This window comes from Orbicella franksi, chromosome 14 (genome assembly GCF_964199315.1).
Source record: "Orbicella franksi chromosome 14, jaOrbFran1.1, whole genome shotgun sequence".
Lineage (NCBI taxonomy): Eukaryota > Metazoa > Cnidaria > Anthozoa > Scleractinia > Merulinidae > Orbicella > Orbicella franksi.
The window spans coordinates 21,550,020-21,573,501 of NC_138158.1; the positions used below are offsets into that span (position 1 = coordinate 21,550,020).

The 23,482-nt window shown below is 39.2% G+C and overlaps 3 protein-coding genes across 3 annotated transcripts; all 3 read left to right on the forward strand.

The window, feature by feature from the left end:
* The first annotated feature begins 857 nt into the window (after positions 1-857).
* LOC145468327 (mutS protein homolog 5-like) lies at positions 858-17,793 on the forward strand. The gene is made up of 28 exons (XM_081452031.1): positions 858-2,396; positions 2,970-3,093; positions 3,296-3,376; positions 3,700-3,768; positions 4,381-4,508; positions 5,227-5,336; positions 5,966-6,001; positions 6,418-6,509; positions 6,820-6,865; positions 7,605-7,743; positions 8,438-8,500; positions 9,038-9,109; positions 9,682-9,738; positions 9,837-9,909; positions 10,115-10,224; positions 10,311-10,391; positions 10,505-10,550; positions 10,931-10,972; positions 11,988-12,084; positions 12,516-12,605; positions 13,352-13,478; positions 13,727-13,876; positions 14,375-14,449; positions 14,554-14,697; positions 15,209-15,346; positions 16,236-16,309; positions 17,387-17,462; positions 17,755-17,793. The coding sequence occupies exons 1-28, from the start codon at positions 2,043-2,045 to the stop codon at positions 17,791-17,793; spliced, it is 2,733 nt and encodes a 910-aa protein (XP_081308157.1). The 5' UTR covers positions 858-2,042.
* Positions 17,794-17,818: 25 nt separating this feature from the next.
* LOC145468311 (GTP-binding protein Di-Ras2-like) lies at positions 17,819-19,954 on the forward strand. Its single transcript, XM_081452010.1, has one exon. The coding sequence runs from the start codon at positions 18,077-18,079 to the stop codon at positions 18,686-18,688; it is 612 nt and encodes a 203-aa protein (XP_081308136.1). The 5' UTR covers positions 17,819-18,076; the 3' UTR covers positions 18,689-19,954.
* A 274-nt stretch (positions 19,955-20,228) lies between these two features.
* Positions 20,229-23,211, forward strand: LOC145468305 (transmembrane protein 69-like). Its single transcript, XM_081451998.1, has 2 exons — positions 20,229-21,546; positions 22,541-23,211. Exons 1-2 carry the CDS (start codon positions 21,391-21,393, stop codon positions 23,075-23,077), a joined length of 693 nt encoding a protein of 230 aa, XP_081308124.1. The 5' UTR covers positions 20,229-21,390; the 3' UTR covers positions 23,078-23,211.
* Positions 23,212-23,482: the final 271 nt, after the last annotated feature.

The window sequence follows — 23,482 nt, forward strand, 5'->3', positions numbered from 1 at the left end:
GGCTTTAGTCTATTTCGCATCAGTTACTATTTCGCAGTTGGTAACAATTTCGCAGTTGATAAAATAATTGCAGGCAATTATTTTCACCAGAACTATTTTCTTAATTCAGCTGAATAATAATATAATTGATTCAAAAGTCACGTACATGTTTCATTCATGTTTCATTTCTATCTCGTGTACGGACGTCTAGACTGAAACTTCGAAATCCCCACCTACGTATACCCATTTTCTACTTTTAAGTTCAGCATTTTAAACTAGTCTATCTTGTGTGCCATCTTTCTTGCAAAGGACTTTAAAACGGTCCTCAGGTAAAAAAGCCATTTGTTATGATATCTCTAAACGTGCTTCGAATTATAAATTTTCGGTGTTTTCTCGTTCGAAACAGGTGTAATTTGTAAATGTCAAACTCAGATTACCATAAATGGCCATAAAAACTAAAAAAAATATCATCCTTTTATTACAGCCGGTCACGATTTATTTAAATCTTCCAAGGTGATCCTTTTTTGTCCGGAAAATAAAGCTGATTTGTTTATCCGAAATTTACCTGGCGTTAAATTAGCTAAAACAAGGGAAGTAAATTATTTTTGCGAAGAAAATGCAAACTGGATTGTATGATTTTGCGGGCTTGCGAACGTGCTGATATAAAATGGAATATTCATAACTTCTGATTTATATTTTGAGACCATTTTTGGTAATATTTTGTTCGGTTTGTTTTATTACCGATCATCTTGATCCTCTATTTCGGAAAGATTTTATGTGGAAAGATAATGCCGTAATATTTAAGTACAAACTCAACAGAAAGATTCCGAGAATTGAAAGAAGTGGCCGAAAGACGGCGTTTATTTGGGAGTGTCAGAGTTTGACATGTTCATGAGAAGTTTTAGAAATATTTTGCGGGACTGTTTTCCTAAATTAAGCTTCCTTTCTCTGGCTAATGTATTAGTTTGTGCTTTGAATGGTGTTGCATCAACCACCAAGTTGATTTCAATATCAGAAAAAGAGTCTTTCATAGTATGATTTCTGAACTACACATTGTTGTCGGTCGCTGTTGTTTTAAAATGGGTTCCTTGCAGTAGAATCAGGTTTTCCCAGAACTAACAGGTGCAATGACTTCCGCTCTGATACGATAAAAGCCATCAAAAGAAGATCAAAAGGATCATGCATGTAAATTTATGTGTAATCGGAAGCACACCTCTCAAATAAACGCGGAATCGGTGTCCGAACATATGAATGGATAGGGAGTGGTCTTTTGAACAAACAGGAAATGCGGCCAGAGATTATTCAAAGGAGGCTTTCCCTGAAAGAAACTGAAAGGACTTCTGACACAAGATATCCTGTGAGCAGAGTCTCCGTCGATCTTCCTAGAGAAAATATTTGTTTTTACTAGGAAGATAGAAGGAGACTTTACTCGCAGAGTAGCTTTATCCGACACAATGATTGCTCAAAAAGCTCACCCGATATCATGTTCACTCTGTGTTACTAGCAAACTAAATTAAAATTAATTTTTAACTTCACTTGATGAGTCTGACTCTGCCAGTCGTTTATCCAGGACGCAACAAGAGTGGAAGCGTTCAAATACAGAATAAGAGGACCCTTGTAACCCGTAAAATACTAACTACAAACAAACGACGAGCAAACCGGAAGTGCGATTTGTGGCGAGAGGACCAAAAACGCGCAGGCACTGGAAACAAGAGTGCTTTCCAGGTCACACAACACTCGGAGTGTCACTGCACTCGGAGTAACACAAGTCAGTTGGTCTGCTTTCGGCTGCGGGAAGTTTGTTTAGAAGTTCGCCCATTATTTGCTGTCATCGAGTTTTGTTAGTAAAGCCAAATGGTAGAAAAGCTGGTGTAGCCAAATGTTGGCCGCAGTGATAGGAAAAGATGTTTTCGGACGCCTTGATGATAACAACGTGACAATGGCTTCTGGCGGGAAAATGGATCGGCCGACGGACCGGCCGCGGCCGTCGTCTTTGCAAGTTTTGTTTCTTCGTGGTCTTAAAGCAATAAGCTTCTCCTCTTTCAAATTAAAGTCTTCAAAGAATGAGTGCTTTTCAATATGCGTCGACTTCGTCATTTTCAGAAGAACTTTCTACCCCGACTGGTGGTGCAAAAGCATTTCCCAAAAGTTCAGGCTGGACTTCTTCTACAGCCGACAACGAACGCAGTGCGAAACGACAGAACTCAGCGGGCCATCAGGGAGCTGCTTTCAAACACCAAAAGACTCCTTCAACGAGTGTGGCTACGGACAATGAACACGTTTCTTCAAGCGACCGACGTTCTTCAGGGACGGAATGTGATAGAGACAGAGGGGAAGGCATGAACGAAAACGATATTGTGCATCAAAGAAATCTTGCTGCGCTAGAAGATGGCAGTCCAGCAGAATCCGAAGTGAAGGTAGCGTAGCATTTTTTTTCTGCCCTAAAGATTTAAGTTTATGCTGTGTTTTATTTTGACGACGTCTCACTAAGGGGGTGTGTAGGGACACACATTTGTTTGGGTTGGGACGTAGATGGAGAAGGAGGGGGCGGGGGGGGGGGGGGGGGATGAGTATAAAGCCTAAGGTATTTTGGGGTCAAATTTTTTCCGGCCTTTTCAATTGTGTATGAACATGGAAAGAAAATTGTGTGGGATAGTCCAATGGGCTAGAAGATTTTGCAGTCAGGCTAGCGAATTCTTGGCTTCATCAGCCCAACGGGCAAGTGAAGTTTCATGGGGAAACTTTTGAGGAGATTTAAAATCACTGAATTACTGTAAGAGAAGAAATTTTGGGGGCTAGCTAGAGAGAACAGCTTTTAGGCTAGGACATCATAGTTACAGGTTGCCCAAAGGGCAAGCCCAAAAATTGGTTTCCTTAATTTGTACATTTGTGAATATTTCGGAAGGCTGCATCTCTAAAAGGTATTTTGTCGCAATTGTTTCGCTTAGCCTAGCTCCAGTTACCTTATTACCATTTATTTTATTTTGCAGAGAGTTTTGTCAGTGGTTTGGAGTAAAGGAAAACTAGGTTCTGCTTATTATGACACAGAGACCTCACAACTTCATCTCCAAATGGATGTTGTAGAGACAAAAGATTTTCAGTTTCTTAAGAGGGGTAAATATGCTGTGTTACATGTATTGTAAAGATCAGTTTAACATGTAACTGATTTTTTGAAAAAGTTATGTACGGTTCACTTCATTTTATAATTTGCACAATACAAAAACCAAAAACATTTTCTTACTTTGTAGTGGAAATTAAACCCAAAGAATGTTTCATTTGCACTTCACTTGTTTTGTTTTGCTTGTTTTTTTTTCAGTAAAAGAGCAAGTACAGGCTGATGTTATCCTTACCAGTGCAGTACAAGATGAGAAGTTGCTCAAGATTTTACAGGGGCAAGGTGTGCATTTAGAGTTATTTCCTTTGAACACTTTCATTTTTATTAATTAATACAAGTTGGATATTAGCAAAATTTATAATTTTGTGTGCACAGTGAAGCAGCTGAATCCTCTGGACAGTTGCCCATGGCAACAGTGTACCTCTTTACAATTAAATCATTCTTTTTTTTTTGTAATGTCAACTTGTGTTGATGTTGCTACTAAGTAGTCTGACTATACTTTCCCTTAAATTGATCTCATTTTTTGTCTTTGGTGTATTAATTTAGTGAAAATGCAATTCCTTAACACATATTTCAAGTCGTTTTGATTTTTGATTGATTTGTAGAGGGTGAAAACAATGATGAACTAATTTGTGAGACAACAGAGGTTGAAATCCTACCAAGCATAGATTTTTGTAAGTTCATGATACTGTTTTTTTATGGTACAATGTTCTAGTTAAATAACTTCCATGATAAACTTATCCCAATGACCCCACAGAGGACCATAATACATCTACAAACTCCTACCATATCCAAGGTTCAAAACTTGGTAATGTTTCTAGGTGAAAGAAGAGAGGTTGGCCCTGCAGCTTCTGTTGTGAAGGTTTGTCTCTGTGACCCCGGCCCTAGAGTTACATGTATGTTGGCAGGAGGGGTGTACTCCTGGTGGGCCACCCATGCTGAACAGGTTGAAGGGTAGGGACATGACCTAAGAAAGAATCCCTGGTCCTCCAGGTTGGTGGTTGAGTGAAGGCCAACTACCTTCCATTGTGAAAGCTTCACAGTTATGGAGACAACAGAACATACAACTCAGTCTCTCATGGGCTGAGGACTACTGGCTGGTATTTTGAACTCATGTATATAATATTAGTAAAAAGATTAAGTGATCTCAAGTTAATACAATTTCTGTACTACTACTAGCAAAGTGAAGCAGAAGCCAAGTTAATGTGAATGTTTGCCAATGAATAGTCAGAATAATCTAGTACTGATCAACATCCTCTTTCATATATATTTCTTTACCTCTGTAGCTTATGAAGTGTGCAAGAGAAGGATCATTGCCTTGAATGCATGCCTTCCAGGAATCCCACAGCACTTCACAGATAATGAAAGGGACATACATATGAGCTCACTTGTACCATTCGACAGTATCAGCATGGTAAAAATGTACTTAAATGTTATTCCTTCTATAACTAGATTACAGTTTGAAACATAACAGTACTCTTCTTATCCTTACCCCACCATACCCAACTATATTCTACTTTACCATACCCTATAGTAAAGTAGAGTATAGTGGAGAATGGTAGGGTTACCCTACCCTACTCTACCCTACTCTAGTAGGGTAGTTTACATTATACTATCCTACCCTGCTCTACCATACCCTACTCTACCATACTCTACCTTACCCTGCACTACTCTCCCCTACCCTACTCTACCCTAGACTGTAGTACCCTACCCTACCCTACATTGCCCTACATTACCCTACCCTACCCTACATTACCCTACCCTACCCTACCCTACCCTACCATACCCTACCCTACCCTACCCTATCCTATCCTATCCTATCCTGTCCTGTCCTATCCTATCCTATCCTATCCTATCCTATCCTATCGTATCCTATCGTATCCTATCCTATCCGATCCTATCCTACCCTACCCTACCCTACCCTATCCTACCCTACCCTACCCTACCCTACCCCATACTAACCTGCCAGACCCCCCTCTTCCCCCTCCTTTTCCCACTCTATTTTGCATGTACCTTGCTCATTGCAAGGTTTTTTCTTTTCACTTTGATATTTAACCAAAAACAGAATGGTAACTGGAAGATAATAATAACTTTCAAGTGTATGGGATGTAAACCTTTTGTACTTCACACAGGTACGAAGTGCTGGTGCACTGATCAAGTACATAGATAAAAAGAGAATTGGAGTTGAAATGGAAGATCCAGATGTGCGAGTTCCCATTTTGGGGCTTAAAGTATTCTCTTTGTAAGTATGTAGAGTATTGTGAAGATGGCAGTGCAACCCTCCCCTCTGGTTAACATAATGTGCCCCCATCGTCATTAGGAGTCACCATCTCAACATTAGTTTTGTGCTCCGTTGAGATGCTCTAGAATAACTATAATTTATTCTTCATATAATTTATGAACCCTAGCCAGGTGTTGACCATCCCAGTAGCTAAAGAAAGAAATTATTATGACAATGATCAAGTTTTAAAAAGGCCAATAAACTCCCTAATATGGCCATTCTAAAACCTGTTTGTATGAAAAATTCAAATGAACAGACTAAAGAAAAGTAACATACACAGTAATACTCCCAGACTTTAGTGGTTGATTTTAGAGAACCTGGTTAGAACTGTCACCAATTTGTGTCCGTAATTAGGGGTTTTCACTGTACTTCACTGAGCATTTTAACAAACAGGTTTCAGCTCAGAATATCAATGGCATTTTAAGAAAAGTCCTAAACAGGTTTCAGCACTATAGTCAGGTACATGTATGTCAAGTTATGAATAAATCATTTGAATAGTAGCAAGTGAAATTATAATTGTATCACTAATAACTATTATGTACACTTGTGAGGTTTTTAATGTTAATTTCTCAGTGTAATTCTTATTGTAGGAGTGATCTTCTCATTGTGGATAACAACACTTACAGGTATATGAATAAAGTACTTGTGAGAAATCCTCACATAGGTTTTGGCTACCTGGCCAAATCTGCAACTTTATTCAGCGCTTCTAATTAAGCTATAACAAAGATGTGATATAATAAATGGTAGAAAATGCAGAAAATAGGCTGGAAGCTGAGACCTTTAGTATAAATAATACAAAGAGGGAGTTTGGAATATCCCAGATGTGATCTAAATATCATATCATATGGGAATAAGTTTTGGAATGTCTAGATAGTATATGTGAGCATAATGTTTACCACCAAAATAATAATTATTATTATTATCGATAGCTGCCTGGTCAGATTTACAGATTTGCAAACTTTTATCTTTAGACCATGTGCATGTTAAATTTGTTTTACCATGGAGGCCATGCTTATGTGTGCTGTTTTGCTGTGCACAAAAGTGCTTTGCAGATCTTTCAAAAGGAAAGTCACCCATCTGTGTACAAGATGGGAGCTGGAAACAGTGGTGCTAAGGAAGGACTCTCTCTTTTTGGTAATCAATGTATTGACTCAAAGTAAAACTTTGTTAGAGGCTTAAGAAGTTACAGATGCTTGTGGGACCATTGCTAGGGGCAAAACGAAAGATCTGAAAAGCCATTTCGTCTGCAGTAAGGGGGACAAGCAACTGTGACTCAGGGTTCCTGCTAGATTTCTACTTGTGTCTTCTGTTTAAAGTGGACAATTTAACTTGTAATAATTATTATATAATAGTTATTATTATATAGCAGCAGTATTGTTATTACTATTGTGACTGGAACTGAAAGACTTACATGTATTAACCATGATTCTTTCCTTTTCTGTAGGCATCACAAATAGAACTAGATCTGTTATTGGAAGTCATATGTTGAGGTTTGTTCTTTAAGAAAACAGTCCTTCCAGGCTTCACTGATATAACATTTTCAGTTTCCGCTGAGTTTTTTAACACCAGTGGAAGTTTGGGAGAGTGAGAAATATATGATCAGGGGTTTCATTAAGGACTGGGTACCAGCCAAATTGACTGATGATTTTGCCCATCTGGTTTGATCAACTGGCTAAAAGTTTTTGTAATAAAGAAGTTCAGTTCAAATAGTTTTGCCTGCCTGTGAGAACCAGTTGTCCTCTCGCTGAAAACATTAATGAAACCCCTGTTTGCTGGAAGCACACAGACAAGTTTGAACAACTTCAAGTTCTCCCAAAACTTCATGAGTGGTGTTTCTACTTACAAAGATTAATGTACTGGCAAGATTAGATTGTGACCTCAAGATTTCATTTGCATGATAATTGATGAAGGGGCAGCCTGAATCAACTATCATGCATATAGAAATCGAGTGAATAATCCAATTTGTTTCAGTAGAAATCTAGTAGTCGCTCAAAACTTTACCTAAATCCTCTTCACAGACACTTTGAAAATGCAAAGAAATGGCCACCCTTTTGTTAACGTCACTCTACACTGCTAGACTACTTACCATATTCAACAGAATATAGATAGTGATTAGCATTGCCAATAAGAGAAAGGTATTTGTGATGGAATGCTCATAGATATATACAAAAACTTGACAGAAACAGAAAACAAATTAATGAATTACATTTTATTAATCTTTGAAACTAGGATGTGGTTTTTACGTCCTTCAAGAGACATCAGCCTTTTACAACAAAGGCAAAAGGCTGTGTCTTATTTTATGAACCTCAGGAATTCAGAACTTGTGGCATCTTTACAAGATTGCTTGAAGCATATCAAGAATGTCTCTGTAAGTATGGGTATGACTCACAGTAATGAGAAGAGCTAGAATCTTCAGGATGCAAGGAAAGTCATGCCCAATGTGGGAATCGTAGATTTTTTCAGGCTAGTGGCTTGCAGATCTTATCCTTTGCTTGCTTTATGGGCAACAGAAGGTATTGTTAGTTTCTGAGAAAATTCAACTCAGCTGGAATTGAAGTAAATTGCCCACCAAAGATAGGTGTTGACTTTAGTCTGGTATGGTCACACTTGTGAGATTAGCACAAGCATTAGTACAACCATAAGCACAGGAGAAAGAAACATTTTCCTTTTCTTGAACTTATGCTTATGCTTGCATGTATTTCATGAGTGTTATGCTTTTTTCAGAAGTGAGAACTGGCCTGAAATACAGACAAGCATAAGAGCAAGAATTCAGCCAATCAGAATGGTACTGTTCCAAATCTCCAAATCTCCAAATCTCCAAATCTCTCAATAACTGCTCATACATATGTCGCTAGTGTGAACGTCCTTGTGCTACTGCTTATGCTTATCTTACAAGTGTGAACCAGGCTTTAAGGCAAGTTAAAAATTTAGTATGTGGCTGCAGGGAGCATGCATATGACCAAGTGTCAACTTATTGGAGGTGTTTGCCTATGGGTGACGTCTGTTCATGGAAGTTTTAACTGTACTTTGAAGAAATTCAAAATATTTTTTGTCTCATGCAGGGAATACTTTCAAGAATGACAACAGCTCAAGCATCTGTTGGTGACTGGCAAGCACTGTATAAGGTATTACAAAACATGCCCTCACTAGCATCCACCAGTGTACTGTGGGGCAGGGATTTCTACAAAGATTTCTAACCACACAGATTTTGAGAATTTTGTTATGTTTACTGTATAAATTTGTATGTGATTTCCATATCAATACTTGAATGTGTTAATACCTTGTACTAAACTTGTCTTCTCGGTCTGTACCGTCAGTTACAGACCGCCAGAGGTTTTTCCCTTTCAGTCTATATGTATGGTCCAAGAGCTTTGTGCACAGGCCATAAATTGAAAGGGGAAAAAAAAAATGAGGATCCATGACTTACATTATCGACTGAGAAAATGAGAAAAGTATTTATCACATCTCTATTTGTGTTTGACTGGTTTGGGTGCAGTTTTAAATTTTAGAGGCCTATACAGTAGAATATGGCCCACTAAGTTGACCAATCACAGCGTATGGAGCTGTGTTACTAAGAGGTGCAATGAAGTCTAATACATGTATAAGAGACAAAGTGCTGTTATCTTTCCAAGACTTTTTTCATTAAATTGCTTGCTACACAGACAGCCTATAATGCAACCTACATTGCTGACCTGTGCAGAAGAATTCCAATGGATATTGAAATTGCCAAAAAGGTAATAACTTTGATTCTTTGCTGGAGTATCTAATATTATGTGATCATTGCAGAGGCAAACAGGTAGAAAAAATCCCACTTACTTTGTCTGAGCTGAAGCTTTTTTACTCCATTTTGTAGCATAGGGCACCGACAAAACCCTCCAATCCCTTCTGTCCTTGGCTTGGCATTTCGTCTGCATTCTGCATCCGGGAGTAGCCTTTTGACTGGACAGCGCATTCTGCATCTCTCCTCTGGCTGTTACACAGTCTCCCTCTCTATCTGTTACCCTGTAGGTTCCACAAGAAGGCTTGCTTGGCTTAGCGTAATTACTTTGTATTGCTTATCAGGACTAGAAAAAAAAAACTTTGATTCCAGCTTGCCCTTTGGACAAGCAGGTCCCAAATTTTGCTTGCCCTGGGCAAGTGTTAGTTTACTTGTTATAAACTTAGTTGGCAGATGACTTGCCTGAATCCTTGCCCATTGGGTAAGTGAGGATGAAAAGTTGCTTGCCCAGCAAGAAAATCTACTTGTCCTGGACAGCACTTTTTACGAACACTGCTTATAAACTGTTTTTTTTTTTTTTTCTGACAGGTTGCTACACGATTTACAGATGAATTGCTTGAAATTGGGAGTCTTATGAGTAAAATAGTAAGGCCAGTCTTGACTCATTATCTAATATATTTTTTTTGCATCTAGCAATAATAGTCTATTCGTACTTCCTTCTAAAGTAGAACTTTTTTTCCTAGATTGACTTTGATGAATCAACTGAACAAAATCGGTTTGTTGTTAAACCTGGAGTTGATCCTGCTTTGGATGAAAGTAAGCATGATCTCATTTGTAACAAGTTTAAATCTTCTCATTTTAGACTTATGATGACCAAGTTTGCAGGTTTTGGCTGGTTTTGCAATTTGACGGATGTTATGATTACTATTGCATATTGAGAAAGGCTATCACCAGTCAGCCGTGCAACCTCTACAACAGTACATTTACTAAACCTCTCTTATTGTATCGTAAATCTATACAGAGAAAAGAACATACAATGGCCTTCCTGACTTCATGACAAAAGTAGCAAGAGAGGAACTTAACAAACTTAGTTCTTCCATTACAGAATGTAATGTTATTTACCTACCACAGGTAATTTTCAATTGATGGTCGTCCTTTTAACTTGCTTTTGGGGTTGCAAAGTTTTTGAGTTTTCACCTTTGGTATTTGTCTCACAGCTGGGCTATTTGTTAGCGATTCCTCGATCTGCAGAGATGAAGGAAGAGGGGGATTTTGCGATAGATGGCCTGGAGTTTGTGGTAATTATAAGCTCTTAATTAAAATTTTTGAGCTCATGTTGATATAGTTACCTCCTTTTATCAATCAAAAACAATGAGAAGTTAACTTAAAGTTACCGACTTTTTTCTCCTAGTTTCTTAGCAATAACAGGGTACACTACAAGAGTGCTCGCACCAGAGGTATGTTAACGAGACTTAAAATCCATCAAAAATTTTCGCCCGCTAGCGATTGGTCTAAATGCATCACCTTACTGAATATACTTCAGCTAAAACTGGGGAATATCCGAGTGATATTTTCCAATTTTCAAAAGATCCTGTGTGTTAGAAAAAATCTTCTCGGAACAAGTAATGTCCGCGGACAAACATCTAAGCATATTTTCGCGCCAAATGGGGGCTATTGTTTAATTATGCACTTGTAATTCCCGAGAAAGTCCAACATGTAGACTTCATCATAGTGTCGTGCTTTGGTGGCAAACCATGCGTGCTAATGTGGCCTTTTCATTGTGAAACCGTCTGGATTCAACCCATTTCCAAATACCTCTTTTTGTATCTTGGTTTAGAGCTTGATAACCTTTTGGGGGACACACAATGCGAAATAACAGGTGAGTCAGTTCTAGACCTTTACGTCACCTATGAAACTCTTGTAAAGAAAAATATAAAACGTGGACACTTTTTGCAGTACAAGCTCTTTACTTTAATAATTTAATCGAATAGATTTGTTTCTTTGTTTCTTTTTTATCATCGTGAGTTAGTGGAAGTTGTTGATATTGGCTGCGGCCGCACTAAGAGAGTTAACTGGGTTTATTTTTTTAGAAACCTGGTTAAAAATTCTAAACAACTTAACTCGGTTAAAGGTTGGTTATAATAAAATAACGGGGTTATATTTTATGAGCGGCCGCACAGAAATGGGTTATGAAGTGGGTTAAACTCAACTGACGTCATCAGATAAACCAACAAAATGGCAGACTTCGAGGACCCTGTTCAGTCTGTTGTTATATTCTCGATTCTTTTTCTTTGTTTTCGTTTCCTTTCTCTCCACTCACGGCTAAGGCAGTCGCTCTTCCTTCTAATGCGCACTGCGCAAATTTCTAAGGCAGTTCTTTCAAACATGATGTTAATTTTGCGTAGACTTCAGAGTGTTCTCCATCGCCGTCGAATCGTCCTCGAGTCTGGGTATATCCGAGAGACCAGTGATGGTTTGGGGAAATCCATAGGAATCCTGCCATGCATGACTTTTTTAGAGAGCATTTTCGAATGAGCTTCGACTCTTTTCACGCCGGTTGTCGTATTCTGTCGCCATTTATGGCAAAAAGAAACACTCGCTTCCGTGCAGCGCTGATCAGACTGCTGATAAGAGTCCACTAACCTGGGTTAAAGCACGGAAAGAGGTGGTTTAAAATTAACCTAACCCGGTTAAAAAAATTTATTGTTTGTCAATTAATTTCCATGGTAACCGTAAACCCGGTTTAAGTTCCATGAACAGCCGAAATTAGTAGCCGCATCACGATTTTTCGGTAACCCGGTTAACCGTAATTAATTAATTAGAAATAACCCGGTTAACCCTCTAGTGCGGCCGCGGCCATTGAATAAAGTAATTGTTGTAGTTTCTTTCTACAGATCACGAGACTGCTATTATGCATCGCCTACAGACTGTTATTTTAGAACATACCAAGGTGTTGATCGATGTAATGGAGTGCTCTGCAGAGTTGGACTGGTAAGTTCTTAAGCGGAGCAAGGATGGCCTGCTGGTGAGAGTCCTCGCCTCGCACCAGCGTGGCCCGGGCTCGATTCCGGCCTGGCGTCATATGTGGGTTGAGTTTGTTGTCGTTTCTCGCCTTGCTCCGAGGGTTTTTCTCCGGGTTCTCCGGTTTTCCTCCCTCCTGAAAAACCAACATCTCCAAATTCCACTTTGACCAGCATAGAGGACCCGCACGGACACCAGCTAAGGCTAATGCAACTTCCTCTCCAAATAATGTCATTTATTTTATTTTTATTTCAGTGAAATCAGTGGACCCTTGTAGCCTCCATTTTTGGCATTTAAAATTTCGACAGTCATTCTTTAGCAAAATTTAAACCTCTCAGTATTATCCACAGGTTTCCTTTGGCATGCTAAACGCAACTTCTTTTTGTTCTTTTTGCTTTTAGTTTGATTTCGTTGGCCCTGTGTGCTAGAGAGAACAACTATGTTTGTCCTCAGTTGACTGCAGACTCGGTGTTAAATATTGAACAAGGAAGGTAAGACAACACTGATATGGTTAAAAATCAGAAGAAAACGAAGAGAGACGAGAAAGTATAAATGTGTGACCGCGATTTGACATTGCAAAAGTACGTAGTAAATATCCATATGGTGTTTGTCTAAACCTTACTGCAAAGTGCCCAAAATAGCTCTTATAGCGTATGACACAGCCCCCCGAAGGGGCGGGGGAGGGGAAGGATTCGAGAAAAAAATGGGCGGAGGTGTGCGGCCTGCTTTCCCAGACCATTACCCTTATTACCCTTGCGATCTTTTCCTACCCTTTTTATGACTTGACCAAACATTCGATACTTAATTTAAGACCTGACCCTTAAATGAATACCCTTTTTCACACCTACTTTATAATTGAAAGTAGCTTCTTCCAACAAGCATGCCCAATTCAAGACTAAAGGGCAAAAACCACACCCTATATGAGACCAAAATGGCCAAAATCGACACCCTATTTCTGACCAATACGACCAAAAGACAATACCCTCTGCGGCTGCGCATACCTATATAGCTCATGTAAGGTCTCAGCGTCGAAAAGTTCTGGAGCTAGCGATTTATGATCCTCTCCTCCCAGAATAGTAAAATCTCCACTTTGGTGAGCACTCTAATATCTTTTAGATCTCCCTGCCTTTTTTACCCTTGAAAACACCCTCCCGGTTAGGATTTTACTGTAGTTCACTGCACTGGAGTCTTTGAAAACTGAGTGAAGCTAATGTTCTATTTGTTTTATTTTCCTCAGGCACCCTTTGCAGGAGCTCTGTGTCAGCCTGTTTGTTCCAAATGACACAGTATTTGACAAAGATAGAGGGCGCATGAAAATTTTGACTGGACCTAATGCCAGTGGTAAAAGTGTCTATCTTAAACAGGTAAAGACACATCTTAAGTTATCTGCACTTTTATTGATACCCTTACTAACACGCGTATTGTCTCGCGGAATGAATTCACTTTCAGCGAGAGAGACTGCCATCTAAAAAAAAATGCTTCCGCAAGCTTAAAACGAGATTCGTCTTTCTTTCGCGCTTCGCTTTCCTTGTCCTTTTTCCTCGTTTCTTGCTCGACCTTCTGTGAAGTCATATAATAACTGCTCTTACGATAAATACTCTTGTCCTTACAGGTCGGCTTGATCGTATTTTTGGCGCATATTGGCAGTTTTGTGCCTGCCGAGTCTGCTACTATTGGCCTGACGGACAGAATTTTTACACGGATACACACAAGAGAAACCGTATCTGTGGGTTTGTCAACCTTTATGATAGATCTAAACCAGGTAAGCCATTGAGAGTCGGTGTAGGTTGTTGTTAGAGATGAAACGAAAACTGAAGTAATCACATCTTCATGCAGCCAATCACCAAACTTTTTTAAGCGGGAGTATTAGGAGTATTAATATATACTCTCCTTACAGTGTATGCTAACTCATCGTGGTTACCTCCCTGTCCACTCTCCCCCTCCTCGCGCACCATGTTCAGATTTCTCAAGCTTTCACCAAAAACCCGTTTAGACTTCTGGTCGTTGAGAGACACTGAGAGTAAACTGTCTCGCCTAGGTAAGAACAGGTTCAAGTCGAGTCAGGCTGGACTCGATCTCTTGATCGGGAGTCTCGCATTTAATCTAACACTGTAACCAATGGGCCACCGGCTTTCTCCCCAAAGAAAGATCGCAACTCAATCGACAAATGTTTGACTCACTTCGAAAAGTCGAAGAATTTCGTTTGTAATCCAAGTTAAATAATAATGAGCAGACATTATGCTCCATGTTATTTCATCAGGTAGCCACCGCAGTGAACGGAGCAACGGAGAATTCTTTGGTCATCGTTGACGAATTTGGAAAAGGAACTGCTACGGTACTATCAAACAGCGTTATCATAGCAACATGACACTCCTTTTTTCCTTACGCATCCTGGCAATACCCTCAACGATGCATGTTTTCTTGTGTTCCCTTGTTTAGGTCGATGGCCTGTCCTTGCTGACTGCCACACTCCGTCACTGGCTTAGGAAGGGAACTAACTGTCCAAAAATTCTGGTGTCTACGCACTTTCATGGCCTTGTCAAACAAAAGCTGCTTCCTCAAACTCCTCTGGTTACATATCAGGTATATTGATCCGCACAGTAACTTTAATTTTATTCCAATTTCCAATAATGAACAGCTCACCAAAATGTGAAGTGTCTCGTAGAGGTATACAACTCACATAACGCCGACCAGAGCTACATCCCGGAGTGCTTCGTACTGAGCCCAGCTCACTAAACTTTGGCCCATAGGGGTGGACCTTTTGAGTTTTGAGGGGGAGGGGGTTATTTTGAAAAAATATATATATCCTGCAAGACTACTTGTGCCAAAAAATTCAGGCACACGACCACTGCCGAAAGAAAATTCGCTCACGGTTGGTGAGCCGAAAAAAGCATGTTACACGGAGAAAGAATATCTTTCATACATACGTCATAGGAAAAAAATTCCTGATGCATGAACTGAATGGGTTAAAAAAAAATTCGTACCTGTACCAAATCACCCTCACACCCCCTGAAAAGTCAAATGGTCCACCCCTTACACTGACTCTTTAATCTTAAAATAATGCTGCATTGTTTTTGTCTTTGTATTGTAACAGACGATGCAAGTGATGGAAGAAAACGAAGAGATTGCTTTTCTCTATCACCTTGTTGAGGGTTACGCTGAGAGCAGTCTGGCGTGCCACATAGCTTCTTTGGCTGGACTGCCAGATGAACTGGTCAAGCGAGCTCATCAGGTTTGTACAAACACATCTTAACTTATCAAGAAGAAATGTCGGCACGAACATGGGACAAAGGAAAAAAATCTGAGTCCCCGACAGGATTCGAACCCCATAACCTCCTAGATCCCGGTTGGGCGATCTAGCCACTGTGCTACAGAGAGACTCTTGGTTCGCTGGGCCATTTTACAAGGTTCATTTGGGCGCCTAACCGATATGTAGGAGGTTATGGGTTCGAATCCTGTTGGGCACTCAGATTTTTGCTTTTTCTAATGCTTGTACCAACATTTCTTCATCATTTATTCACCGAGCTGTAAATTTACCACCTTTTGTTTATCACACATCTTGTCCATCTTATTTCGACCCTTTGTTCTTGAGAATGATTGACATTTAATTTCTCCTCATACTATCACAGCATTGTTTAGCAGAGATGCGATAAGGATAAAGAAAATCATCAACAAGAGGATATCGTCTCGATGTACTAACAAATGTTATAAATGAGCTTACTTTTAAGAAAGCATATATGTATGGCCATAAGAGAGGATAAGCTAAGGGTGAGCGTAATCCTCTACTGATAGCCGTCTGTTAATGGAGAATTTATACTTTGCCACTCAAGAACGGCAAGAGTATATTGAGGAAAATTTAAGATGGATAAGCTTACGATACACTTCCTCTCTTCGGTATACCAAGTCTATGTGAGTTTGAAATATAAAAAAGTTTGCGTTTGTGTAGGGAAGTAATTAAAGTGGTAAACCTTCGATAATTAATTGTTATGTACAAGGAAGTGTATGAACGGCGAAGAATCATTTCAGTATAAGAGGAGGGGAGAGGCAGAGTTGGAAAAGTGATAAACTTTGCCGTACATAAATTGAATTTGTAGAATCTGAGGGGTTGTGTTACTTTGCAGGTGACAGAACTTACAAGATGTAATAAACCAATCCCTAGAAAGGACACCAAAGATGACGAGGAACAAAGAAAAAGGTTTGCTTTTATTAAATCTTCCGACTTTATTTCGTGTATAATAAATATAAATATCGTCATATATTATCGAAAAATCATAGTGAACTCCTCTAACGCTAAAATATTTCTATCGTTATTTTCGTCAATTGAATAATTTTCCAACGACCCCAAAATCTTTCTGCATTAACTTAATACCTATCGTGTTAAAATAAAGCTCAGTATTATTTTTTTTCAGCTTAGACTTCTAAGACACGATTACTCATGTAACAATTGTATGCAAATAGATGATTGTTTAGTTTTTCATTAAAATTGACGAGAGAGAACGATTCCATTTTGTTGAAATGCACATACTGCTTTTTTTCTTTTTTGACTGTTTTTGAGGCTAGAGCGCATTTCAGTGAGTTTCATGTTTCTCAGTTCACCACTTCCGAGAATAGGTGAGCCAAAAAGCGTTAACCTCGCTAAAATGCGTTAAGTCCAGCTCTGATTAATGTCGTTTTTTAGCTTTTTTTGTCAACAAAACGCGAAAGTTTTTGTTTTATATTATTCGTCTGACTTTTAGCCCGGACGTTTAGCAATAACTTTGTTTACTTAGGGGGATATTTTAGCAAGAAAATTATAGACATAACATCTACGTATTATGCGTGGGATTTCCAGTATTTTAATCCCAACTCTGTTATCAAAGGGAAGTTAAAAATTGCCACCAATATTTATCCTGTCAGTCCATCTATGTTATATTGGCTTGGACTGAAATAAAATACCGTAATGGAAGTGGGTTAGAGGAGCTTAAAATGTCACGATAATAGAAGTCCAATTTGCGATTTACATATGTACCCTAAGTTTTCTAAGGTAGAAGTTCCTAAGCTATGAAATGAAGAGTTTAAAAACTCGGGCTAATTTTTTTAAGATAGTATGCTGTTCGTGGCAAAATTCTTTTAAACCCGGCCGCGTTAAACCCTCTTATAGAGCACGTTGTCCTCCTTCGTGAGTTTGAAGTGCACGAAGTAACCTTAGATTTAAGTCGACTAAGGACTTTGTTGATTTGAAAATGTTGTCACCGTGGAGAACATAATAAGCAGATTTGTGCTTTGTTTGCAGGCACAAAGCCATCGTCACGAAGTTCTTGTCTCTGGATTTGGACAACGATGACCCTGAAGCTTTTCTTTCTGATCTCGTAAATGCATTCGATGGTTGTTGATTTTAAAGAATTGTTCTTCAAACGCTTAAGGAGATTTGAGCACAATATTTAATTAAGCACGTTAGAATGTTCCTCCGTATTGATATTGCAAGCTCAAACATTCCCGCGAGCTCAATTCTATTTTATCGCACTCAAAATATTTACCAAGTTCGCATTTCCTTTGTTCTATTGAAATTCTGCGCTTTAAGCCAGTCCTGAATAATTTGTATCGTGAATCAATTATTAGTCCTGAGGTCAGGTAATACAGCATGTTCATTTCTGTTGTCAGGTTAGCCTAGCGTGGTGTTGTAGTCACAAATGTTTCTAAGGGGTTTTCGTTTCCGTTTTCCATTGAAAACGTTGACTCGTGACAAAACGCGTGAATCCAATTACTGTCATCGTGTGGCATGAGATGACGTCACGTGTGATTTACGTGTGCAACGAGGAAAACTTTCCATGCATGTCCGGTCCAACTCATAACTGCGTTTCGTTGCTGGTGATGAAATCAAATTCGACTGACATTTGTACAAGGAGGTGTGTTGAAGAACAGTCCCCAAAAACAATCTGACAAGTCTTACAACAGTGGACGCTGCCTTGATTCTGGCAAAAACATGAGACATTGTAGGAAACACAGAACTCACCGAAACTCCTTTGAAATTGCTTTGTTTGGAGCTGCTTGCGTGGGGAAAACTTCGCTTGTTCGACGCTCTTTTTATGGAGAATTCAACCATGAATACACTCCCACGGTGGAGGACTATTACCGTCATGAGATTCACAGAAATGGCGGCGTGACTGTGCTTGATGCCACTGATTGTGCAGGGAGTTTTCAGTTCCCTGCCATGAGGCAGGTGACAATACGTCGAGCTGCTGGGATAGTATTGGTGTTCTCATTAGACAGTGAATTCTCGTTTCGCGAATTGCAAAGAATATTGGACGAAATCATCGCAGCTAAAGCCGAGGAGGGTGTTCCGATTGTTATAGTTGGTAACAAAAAAGACTTGAATGTACGGGAAGTTAGAGAGGAAGACATAACGGAACTAATCAGAATGAACAGCTCGGATAAATTCCAACTGCGGTATGTAGAGACATCTGCTAAAGACAGTGCCAACGTGGACGAAGTGTTTGACCAACTTCTTAGACTTCTTATGCCAGAGCCTCCACTAAAGAAGAGCAAAATCAAAGTTTTTAACTTCAAAGCTAAAGAAAAATGCAGTATTATGTAAATTATTTAGAGTATTTTGTACAAAGCAACTTGAAAATTATTAGACATCGTGCTTTACAGTTCTTGCTTTGTGACTCCTTTGTGAATTAATTTATTTTTAAAATATTGTACATATTTCAATTGAGCTGGAGTAAGTTATTATTAAATGCGATTATGAAGACTTTATTTCTTGTTTGACTGTTGATAAGACGGCAAGTCGGGGCAAAAGAAATGTTTTCCTTCGTGGGAAAGGAATTTGAGTAGTAATTATAAAGTATGCAAACAAAAACATGGGTCTTTCAAATATCGACCGCTAGTCAATTCCAACTTCATCGACTGTTTGACTGTTAATTACATGCGCTAATAAATTGTATAGCAAAAATTCGCGTCTTTGTAAAGGTATTTTCAAGTCTTACATCATCGAAAAAAATCGGGAAGACAATCATGGAACAATTTTATTTTATCTCTGTTTCCTTGGCTCTATTGCTCTCCGCACGAAAATTGACTGTTGACAATGAGGGTGTGTATTGCAAGCGGATGTTTGTCTTACTTGACCGTGGCCGTGGATGAAGTTCCGCTCTCTTTGGCAGCTCCTTGTCAACTAAGAGAATAGCGTAATCTGCGTAATAAACGACACTTTCATTTGAAGTACTCATCAGCCTACCACAAATGAAACCGCCCTCGGATTGGAACTTCAAAGCTAATATTTTAAATCGACTAAATCAGACCATTGCGAACCGTGCTGTCTCGCTGAGATGTTGGAGAAACCAGTCTTGCAAATCGACGTTGACTTGATTGTTTTTCTTTCAAATTTTCGCCTTGAATTTTGATATGCTTTAAATTGTTTATTTGTACTGCGTTAATAAACTTCGTGTGCGGGAGTCAAAATACCGAATTTATTAAGTGTATAAAGTGCTTGTATCTCGTCGATCTTGTTTTGACCGTGTTTTTAGCTCAGGTGGAACTAATTTCTCTTGATTATCCACGGATATCTAGCCAGCCAATTCCAACCCTAGGACGTCATGTTGCCCAAAATATTTTTAAGGTGTCATGGGACTAGAATGCTGCTGTAAGAATAAATTATTTTCACTGATTTTTCTTAGAACTGGACCACCAAGAAGTGCATGTTTTTGTTATCTCTTTCTATAATTAAACCTTGATAGTATTCAAGGAAGAAATACCAAAAAAGAAACAAAATAAAATACTGTTCTAACAGAGAAAATTTGCACTGAACAATTTTGGTTGTATTTTCTTTCCTTTTTTTCAACTTATATCTTTTCCCGCCCGCGACTAATATGATCTGATCAACATACATATTGAATTTGACTTGAACTTACAGTAGTAATTATTATTTTTGTAGAGAGTGTTTTATTCCCACTCTCAACTAATACAACTGAGCAAACATACACAATTTTTATTTAACTTGAATAAATTTATATGTTCATTGGCGTTTCTTCCTTGTATAAAACCTGCTCCAGGCGTTACTATTTTAAAATGTACTTTAACTTCATGACGTAATAACTCTTATCAACTCTTCCTAATTCCTTTCTAATAAAGAGAATTTTAAGTTAAAGCTGTCGAACGTACCTCGGAAGTAAACGTTATAAATACTCATTAAAGCAATCTCACAGGTGCTATATTAATCGAAATTTACTTTTCGTGTGACGTTTACTATATCGTGGGTCGACCAGTTCTTTGCCTGTTTATACAGTGAGAATGCATGAAGATGATTTTGGCTATAGCTAAGCTTTTTTTTTTTCTCGGCAAAATTGACGTTCCTCGGGTCTTGTCTTATTTTCAGCCTCGTTCATAATTACGGGTAGTTACTAACTTATGGTTGTAACATACTTCTCAATTCTGATGTATTTCGGACCTTTAATTTTGAACACTATTTTTTTTCTTGTCCCCGTCTGATCCGGTTCGATTCCCACACACGACAGAAATTTGCCGATTCGGCAAATAAAACTCCTTGTATGATAATGTATGGCGGGCAGACAAGATAAGACAGATAGGCGAAACAAAAGCTGCTGACGACTATAGCAATAAAACCGGTTTTCTGTTCAGTGTCTAACAGGAAAATGAAATCACCCTGTAATTTACAACTATAAAAGGGCAATAAAAAGTCGATTTGCTGACGTCAATATTGTCGGTGTCCTAGTGACTTATTCGGCAGGGCGCCCTTCACGGCCGACCGCACTGCCAACGGATGCTCTTACGGCAAGCGGGGAATTTTTGCGGATATAAGAATGGTTTAAGATAGTTAGTCAATGACACAAGCTTCTCGTCAAGACGAATCTGAATTCTTCGGAAGTCCTTTCTATTTTCGAATAGCTTTCTTTACACTTTGTTGAGGGAGTATGCATAAGTTTTTCCCTTTTCACTTCCCCAGAGTCGTCGGCCGCGTGTCTCTTCCGGAATTCCGTTGACCCGAATTCTCTCATGATCAGCTGTTGCAGACCCCCTGCAGACCACAAGCTCCTTATCAGACCGACTCTGAGTCCAGCTATTTTAAGTAATCAAGGAAATTTTTGCTGTTTGTTCCCGATTCTAATTAAATTTTGGAATGAAACCTTTTGTCTAGCCAGCGGGGGATCCGGTGTTTTCGAAGAGCCGAAATAACCGGTTCCTTTTGCCCGTGAAACACTGAGAATGTGGGAGACTGGGTAAGAATGAAGGTTTAGAACAGTAACAACACTATCATTGCACAGCGGTTGTAAACACAAGATGGCGGCCGTTCAGTTTCTTCTGCGGCGAGCAAGACATTTTGATACAATACCACACAGGTCTTCTGTTTTTGGCAACAAGATTGCTTGTAATATTAGATGTATATCTCAAGGAAAGATTTATGACTTTAAACTGGAGCAGAAGATGCTTGGGAAGGTAGGATTTACAACTAAACTTTATAGGAGCTCATGATTCGTGCTGTGCATGGTGGCCTGGCAGTAAGCTCTCCTGTTCAAGGTGGTGTGTGTGAGATGAAAACTCAGCAGGGTAATACCAATAAGCGAGTGAAAAATCTAAATATCAAACAGCTAGCAGGGAGAGATATAAAATGTAATGGCCGTTATAGCAGAGTGTAAACTGGGTTTCAAAATTCTTAAAGATCAGTTCGTGAGAAGGGTGGGATGGAGTGAAGGGAGGAAGGGAAGTTCGTGAATCCCTCCAAAGAACTCGTGAAATTTTTATCAGTGGTGTGCCTGACGCTGTGCAAAATGAAAAGCCAGATCAAGAAAAACAGAAATTCGTGCTCCCAGTGCCCATGCTTCAAAGTTCAATGATGATTTTCTGAATAGGAGCGAGGGGTAGAGAGACCAACTGTTGTGACTACTGGAGGTTCACCTTCCAATTTCACCAAGATGTCCTGATTACTGGTGCTGACCAAATGGATCGTGGGCCCTGGGAATTAGATTGGGTAGTCCCTCTACTACCCCTGACTCTCTCCTCCCATTTTGGTATATTTTGCCGGTAGCCTGTTCTTTTTGCCTTTTACCCCAGTAAGGGCTATGTTTATGCAAGACAAGCTTGTTTTGTGATTTCAAATATCATATCCCAAACAACAGTCTTTTTTTTTTTCTATCAAGACATTTATGTAAGGTACACCAATAAGTGGGAGGCACAAAGTGCCCATAAACAAAGGCAGTGAGCAGAACATAGTCTAACCTCAAGCTGACTGGGCAAATTATTAACCTTGTAATGGATCATTGGGCCTTGTGATATACATAAGACCTTTTTGCTAATGTAACAGTCGAGGTAAATTAAGGGGGATGTTAAATGAGCCTTGAAGCAATTCAGTAAATATCTTTCACTTTTCACCAACACTAAGAACCAAACTGACTTGAAAAAAATAACTGATGACAGTTTTTATTCTCTTTAGTCAAGAAGTGGTTCACGTCATTTGGTTTTTCGTGGTCCATATCAGGCCTTAACATTTATCAGACCAGTGAGTAGCCATTCACAAGGCAACTTCTTGGTAGACCTGAAGTCCAGCCCACCACCAGCTCTTTATTTGGGTTTCTCAGGAGCAATTCCATTTTGCGGTTTGGCTGTCATGGCTTTTATCTCCCCTGAAAACTTGCCCCTCATTGTTCATGCACAACAAGCATATGGGGCATGCATTCTCTCCTTTCTTGGAGCAATACACTGGGGTTTTGCTTTGGCTAAGATGAGTGAACTTAAGCCAGACTGGAGAACACTCGGCTACAGTGTCACACCCTCGCTCATTGCATGGCTTGCTTTACTTGCAAAGCCAGTGCCAGGACTAACAACTTTATGCATTGGGCTTGCCATAGCATTATCAAGAGATCTGAGCACACCTTACTTTCCAGCTTGGTATTATGCCTTAAGAAAAGCACTTTCTACATTAGCTGTGAGTTCTATCGGTTTAACTGCAGCTGTCTTGTATTTTCATTAGTCAGCTGGATACTTTACTGATTTTAAAATCGTTTTACGAGAGTCTTGTGGATATTTCACAATAAAAAGATGTGAATCGCTGCTGTTTCCTCATTTATTCGTTGAAAATGGCATTAAATATGCGATTGTCACAAAGAATTAAGAGGCTGTCCGTGTAAGAACCGACCACTCGATTTTCGGCCAAAAACAGAATTTCTTCAAATTTTCTGTGTGAGACAGCTAGTCCATATGATAAATAAAAATAGCAATAATTTGGCTTTAAGTGCTATTTTTCAATATTTCTGGCGACGATTTCCGAGTACGGTCCAAAACCGTAAAAACCGTTCTGTTTCGAGTCAAATTTAGGCGTTGCGCTGAAGGAGCTGAAAATTTCCGCTTTTACTCAAATACAATAAAACTTACAGAT

Coding starts and splice junctions, on each gene's coding strand:
- LOC145468327 (XM_081452031.1), top strand. CDS start 2,043: ATGAGTGCTTTTCAATATGCGTCGACTTCGTCATTTTCAGAAGAACTT. Junction 3,377..3,699: donor CAAGATTTTACAGGGGCAAG/GTGTGCATTTAG, acceptor ATTGATTTGTAG/AGGGTGAAAACAATGATGAA. Junction 10,225..10,310: donor ATGTTATTTACCTACCACAG/GTAATTTTCAAT, acceptor TTTGTCTCACAG/CTGGGCTATTTGTTAGCGAT.
- LOC145468311 (XM_081452010.1), top strand. CDS start 18,077: ATGAGACATTGTAGGAAACACAGAACTCACCGAAACTCCTTTGAAATT.
- LOC145468305 (XM_081451998.1), top strand. CDS start 21,391: ATGGCGGCCGTTCAGTTTCTTCTGCGGCGAGCAAGACATTTTGATACA. Junction 21,547..22,540: donor AGCAGAAGATGCTTGGGAAG/GTAGGATTTACA, acceptor TATTCTCTTTAG/TCAAGAAGTGGTTCACGTCA.